Raw genomic sequence first — 6,906 nt, 5'->3', positions numbered from 1 at the left:
CCCCTTGTCCCTCACTCTTCTCCCTCCTTCCTCTCACCCACCCCCTGGCATCCTCAGCCGACTCTCACTTCCGGTCAACGGCCGCCTGCGGAAGGGTGTCCCGCGTCTTCCGCCTCTTCAGCGGAGGTGGAGGTGGGAGGCGGCGGCGGCAACTGCGCGTCTGTTGTCAGGATTGGCAGGCGCGTGCCCTAGGCGATCCACCTGCGCGTCGCGGAGCTGCTCTCTGGGGGTCGATGGCGATGAACTGTAACCCTAAGGATGAAGTGGACGGTGGGCCCCCGGGTGCTCCCGGGGTCACGGCTAAGAACCGGAGACCGGATAACACGGCCTTCAAACAGGAACGGTTGCCCGCCTGGCAGCCCATCCTTACAGCGGGCACGGTGCTACCTACGTTCTTCATCATCGGCCTCATCTTCATCCCCATTGGTATCGGCATCTTCGTTACCTCCAACAACATCCGCGAGATCGAGATTGATTATACCGGAACAGAGCCTTCCAGTCCCTGCAATAAATGTTTGTCTCCGGATATCACACCTTGTATTTGTGCCATTAACTTCACACTGGAACACCCATTTGAGGGCAATGTGTTTATGTATTATGGACTGTCTAATTTCTACCAAAACCATCGTCGTTATGTGAAATCTCGAGATGATAGTCAACTAAATGGAGATTCTAGTGCTTTACTTAATCCCAGTAAGGAATGTGAGCCTTACCGAAGAAATGAAGACAAACCAATTGGTCCTTGTGGAGCTATTGCCAACAGCATGTTTAATGATACATTAGAATTGTTTCTGGTTGGCAATGAATCTGAACCTAAGCCTATTCTTTTGAAAAAGAAAGGTATTGCTTGGTGGACAGATAAAAATGTGAAATTCAGAAATCCTCCTGGAAGAGAAAGCCTAGAAGAACGATTTAAAGGTACAACAAAGCCAGTAAACTGGCTTAAACCAGTATATATGCTGGATTCTGACTCAGATAATAATGGGTTTATAAATGAGGATTTTATTGTTTGGATGCGTACTGCAGCGTTACCTACTTTTCGTAAGTTATATCGTCTTATAGAACGGGATAGTGATTTACATCCAACTTTACCAGCTGGACGATACTATTTGAATATCACATACAATTACCCTGTACATTCTTTTGATGGACGAAAACGGATGATCTTGAGCACTATTTCATGGATGGGAGGAAAAAATCCGTTTTTGGGGATTGCTTACATCACTGTTGGATCCATCTCTTTCCTTATGGGAGTTGTACTACTAGTAATTAATCATAAATATAGAAACAGTAGTAATACTGCTGACATTACCATTTAATTTTATATTCTGAAAACGAATCTTCTGCATGTGCATCAAGGCCAGTCCTATTCAACCTAGCTTTTGAATGCTAATGTCTGGTTAGTATGTCATTTTTGAAGTTGGCATGTAACATTTTTTTTTTAAAACAATCTTTGTCCTTTGCTTCTTCCTATGGATGACTTATGAAAATACATGACAGGTATAAAACAAATTAGCTATATTGATCATATCAACATTGTAACTGCTGAAATGGCATTCTAATGTTTGCTTTTATTGGGATAGGCCACATGATGCATAGAACCTCTTTTCATGTGAAATGCATCCACTGCTTAAATGTTTATGCTGTGTTGATATTATATTGATGCTGTATATGTTTGCCTATTGTGTGAAGAAAGGGATTGCAAGATGTATGAGTAAAATGACTTTCTAACCTTTCAGGTTTCAGAGTTACAGAAAGATGAAGAATGACCAAATTTAAATAAAACACTTCATCATTTTCATGTGTCACGTGTAAAGGCTTAAAGTACCATCTTTGTAGAGGTGGTTCATATATTCAGTTTATACAGTATAGTTCTTTGTCAAGCTTAGCTTTGATTTCAAAGGACATGTTTACCATGTCTGGCATAGGAATTAATGGGTCATGTCTGAGAGATCAGGTAGAGGTCCCAGGTAGGAGAATGTTTTAGTTTGCTAATGCTGCGGAATGCAAAACACCAGAGATGGACTGGCTTTTATAAAAAGGAGGTTTATTTGGCTATACAGTTACAGTCTTAAGGCCATAAAGTGTCCAAGGTAACACATCAGTAATCAGGTACCTTCACTGGAGGATGGCAAATGGCATCCGGAAAACCTCTGTTAGCTGGGAAGGCACGTGGCTGGCGTCTGCTCCAAAGTTCTGGTTTCAAAATGGCTTCTCCCAGGACATTCCTCTCTAGCAAGCTTGCTCCTCTTCAAATAACATCACTCACAGCTGCACTGCATTCAGTCTCTTTGAGTCAGCATGTTTTATATGGCTCCACTGATCAAGGCCCACCCTGAATGGGTGGGGCCACACCTCTATGGGAGTATCCCACCAAAGTCACCACCCACAGCTGGGTGGGGCACATTCCAAGCAAATCTAACCAGCACCAAAACGTCTGTCCCAGAAGACCACAAAGATAATGGCATTTGGGGGACACAATACATTCAAACCGGCACATTCCACCCCCTGGACCCCAAAATGACATTATCTTTCCAAATACAAAATACATTCATCCCACAATACCACAGAAACTTAAATCATTTCAGTAACAATAGTTAAGTACAAAATCCCATCAAACTCAAATATAGGCGTGGTCAGTCCTAAGGCAAACTTTTCCTTTAGCTTGGATCTGTGGACTTAGAACAAGTTATATGCTTCCAATATACAAAGGAGGGACATTCATAGGATAAACATTTCCATTGCCATAAGGAGAAACAGTAAGGAAAACAGGGTTAACAGGACCAAAACAGTTCTTAAAACCTGCAGGACAAACTCCATTAGATTTCAAGGTCTGAGAGTCATTAACAGAACAACGTTGCATCCTTGGGGCTTGAGAGAGTGGGAGCCTAACTCTTCCTAAGGGCCTTTTCGGCAGCCCTTTCCTCTCCAAACGCTTAGGTGAGTGCTCCAACATACCCACACATTGGGGAGACCACCTTCTCGGCCCCACCCTCCTCAAACATCGGGGCAGCTCCCGGATTCCCTTCCATCTCCGGGGCACACACTCAACCCCTTCAGAACAGTGTGGTGGCAGCCAGGCTCTCCCCAATTCCCTGGGAATGTGCTCCAACCTCTTTGGGACCTGAGGTGGCAAAACTCTTCCAGAGCATCGAGGTGGAAAGCCCGCCCTCGACCTCCAGGGCAAACTCACTCTTTCCATGCATGTGGGCTGCTCCGCTCTCCCAGCCCTAAACCTCTTGACTCCAGACCTCAACCTCCATGGCTCTGTCTTTGAAGAGATTTTTCCTTTAATTTTTTCCTTGTCTGTCTCCTCCAGTCCAGACCGGCAATGGCTCCGTCTATAAAGATCTCGCAAAAATTCTGTTGGCTTTGCATGAAGCATGCAGGGGTCAAAGCCATCAGACAATAGGAGTTTCCACAAATCCTTTCTGCTTAACTCCTTTTCCAATCTTGGCTTGTACTGAAATGGCGGCTGGGTTCCATGTTTGGTTCCATCCTCACGTTGGGCTGTAGCTTCTGGGATTCCACCCCCTGGAATCCTGTAATTTTCCAAGCCATCAGTTTCTGGTTTCTTGGAACCCAAGAGTTCAGTTCTAAGTTTATCTCTCTCTGCTCGCATTTTACTATAAGCTGCAAGGAGAAGCCAGGATATATCCTCCACAGGTAGTCTGGAGATCTCCTCAGCTAAGTATTCCAGTTTGTCACTTTTAAATTCTTCCTTCCATCTGACACCAGGACTCAATTTTGCCAAATTCTCTGCCACTTTAAAACAAGGTTCGCCTTTCTTCCAGTTTGCAACAACACATTCATCATTTCTGTTCAAGACCTCATCAGAAGTATCTTTAGAGTCCATATTTCCACAAACAGTCTCTTTAAAGCAGTTTAGGCCTTTTCTATCAAGCTCCTCACAATTCCTCCAGAGTCTTCCCCTTATCCATTTAAAAAGCCGTTCCAGCATGTTTGGTATTTGCAAACTCAGCAGCAAAAGCACCCCACTTCCGGTACCAAAATCTGTTTTAGTTTGCTAATGCTGCGGAATGCAAAACACCAGAGATGGACTGGCTTTTATAAAAAGGAGGTTTATTTGGCTATACAGTTACAGTCTTAAGGCCATAAAGTGTCCAAGGTAACACATCAGTAATCAGGTACCTTCACTGGAGGATGGCAAATGGCATCCGGAAAACCTCTGTTAGCTGGGAAGGCACGTGGCTGGCGTCTGCTCCAAAGTTCTGGTTTCAAAATGGCTTCTCCCAGGACATTCCTCTCTAGCAAGCTTGCTCCTCTTCAAATAACATCACTCACAGCTGCACTGCATTCAGTCTCTTTGAGTCAGCATGTTTTATATGGCTCCACTGATCAAGGCCCACCCTGAATGGGTGGGGCCACACCTCTATGGGAGTATCCCACCAAAGTCACCACCCACAGCTGGGTGGGGCACATTCCAAGCAAATCTAACCAGCACCAAAACGTCTGTCCCAGAAGACCACAACCAAAATCTGTTCTAGTTTGCTAATGCTGCAGAATGCAAAACACCAGAGATGGATAGGCTTTTATAAAACAAGGGTTTATTTCACTACACAGTTACAGTCTTAAGGCCACAAAGCATCCAAGGTAACACCTCAGCAATCAGGTACCTTCACCGGAGGACGGCCAATGGTGTCTGGAAAACCTCTGCTAGCTAGGAAGGCAGCCGGCGTCTGCTCCAAAGCTCCGGCCTCAGAACGGCTTTCTCCCAGGACGTTCCTCTCCAGCAAGCTTGCTCCTCTTCAAAACATCACTCCCAGCTGCACTCCCTTTTCTCCCCCCAAGTTAGCTCATTTATATAGCTCCACCGATCAAGGCCCACCCTGAATGGGCGGGGCCACGCCTCCATGAGAACATCTCATCAGAATCATTGCCCACAGCTGGGTGGGGCACATTCCAAGCAAATCTAACCAGCACCAAAACGTCTGTCCCAGAAGACCACAAAGATAATGGCATTTGGGGGACACAATACATTCAAACCGGCACAGAGAATTTAAAATTTCTCTTTCCTTTTGGTTAAGTTGTTGCAGTCAGGAATCCCGACTTACGTGAAATGTTTTTACATGTGATCATTTCCCTTGAAGCTTGTACTTTTTAAGGGAAGAAAGAATATAGGTGAGATGGGAAAACTGCTTGGCAGACCTTCATCTTCTGCCTCAACTGTAAACCAGATGTAAATACTCAGAGGAGATAGTTTTCATTCTTGTGGTATTTAACATTCAGAAATTTGCTTCAACATTGGAAATACCTCAAGCTATTTTAATTTTTCAGGTAAGTGTTTGGACTTAAGTACTAATACTATATTCCAGAAATTACTGAAAATGGCAACCTTAATTTCCTCTATATTTCATTCAATTTTTGCATATAGGTCAAATATGGAATGTATGCACATTCTCTTTAGTTAGGGTACCAATTGGCTGGTTGGTTTTCCTAAGATGTATTTTAAAAAGAAATTCTTTTAATATTCCTAGTTAAATTCTGTGTATTTTGGAGTATATACTTGATAAATTATAATATATGTAGTCAAAGTTATTTTATTTTATACTAATGAATTATTTTAATATTCTTTATTGAGTAAATGTTGTAATTTGTTTGCTATGGAACTTACTCTTGAAGTGAATGTAAACTTATTTCATATGCATGAAAATGTATTCTTAATCAGAAGTGTCTTAATTGCATTGAAATTGCATTTTTTAAAACTAAACTCATGTTCATGTAGAAGAATGCCTTTTATTCAGAGTTTGTAGTTTTTTCTTTCAGTTGTACTTTAAATCAAAAAGTCTGGGTAATGTAGCAGTTCTGATTAATATATGTTGTTTTTTTTTAATGTAATGGTTGATAGTAAAAATGTGCCACACTTCTTAAATTTATATAAAAATAGAAAATTCAGTTAAAATAACTTGTATTTCATAATATTCTAACTGGTCAGAATAGTACTTGCATGAGGCCCTTGAGGTATGATTATCCAGAAACTTCTGAGTACATAGGGTATTCTTTGTCTAAAAATATTCATTATTTTGTCAGTCTTTCAGAATATTGATATTTATTCAGAAAATTGTCCCTCCTGCACATGGCGATTTATTTTCTGGAACACATCATTGGGGGAAGAGGGCTCTTCTGTCAGTCTTTCCAGATTGAGTCTGTTTGTTTAAGAAGGACTCCATCCTGCATCTCTTTCTCTAATTCGAGGACCAAAGGTGCTGCTAAAGAAAATTGAAGAGTCCTTCCAACACTGTCATCTATGGTGAAGATGGAATCTTAAAATGTGTTTGGAGTTTTATCTGTTTTACAAGTACATTGACAGCCTAAACTCCTCCCTGTCTGCTGCCATTTGAGCTCTAAGGGATTCCTGTGAAGAATATGAACATGCATATGACCTCTGTGAAGCATGGCAGGGAGGGGGCAGGGGACTATGGACAAACATTTCTTTCTTAGAGGTTTTGTGCTAATCTTTTGGAGACACTGATGGCATATTCAACTTTCAAAAAATCATACTGCATTTTAAGGCAGTTAGTTTAAGTGGAAGGCATTAACAATGCATTAATTTGGGGGAAGTTTTTGACATATGAAAAGATTCCAAATTAAAGGAATTATGCAGTAAGTAAAAGCTAAGAAACTTCATTGAAATCATAAGGCAGTCTAAAAATAAATTGGTAGAAATAACTGTACTACCTAACAGAGAATCATTCAACCAAGAGGAATATTATTTGTTTATTAGTTAGTGGCAGTGTTTATTTGTAGTCTTGATTATATTAAAAGATAAATATATATATACACATTCTGTAAGTATGGTCTGTATTAATAAATATGATGAAAATTAAGTTTTCTATGTTTGTCTTGCTCAAATAACAATGCCCCAGTGTTATTGCTAATGTTTGG

At 41.5% G+C, this 6,906-nt stretch overlaps 1 protein-coding gene across 1 annotated transcript; it reads left to right on the top strand.

The window, feature by feature from the left end:
- LOC119506386 (cell cycle control protein 50A-like) lies at positions 1-1,974 on the top strand. Its single transcript, XM_037799419.1, has one exon. It carries the CDS (start codon positions 234-236, stop codon positions 1,317-1,319), a length of 1,086 nt encoding a protein of 361 aa, XP_037655347.1. The 5' UTR covers positions 1-233; the 3' UTR covers positions 1,320-1,974.
- The last annotated feature ends 4,932 nt before the right edge of the window (positions 1,975-6,906 follow it).

Source organism: Choloepus didactylus, chromosome 11 (genome assembly GCF_015220235.1).
Source record: "Choloepus didactylus isolate mChoDid1 chromosome 11, mChoDid1.pri, whole genome shotgun sequence".
Taxonomy (NCBI): domain Eukaryota; kingdom Metazoa; phylum Chordata; class Mammalia; order Pilosa; family Megalonychidae; genus Choloepus; species Choloepus didactylus.
This window is presented reverse-complemented; position numbering and strand designations above follow the sequence as displayed.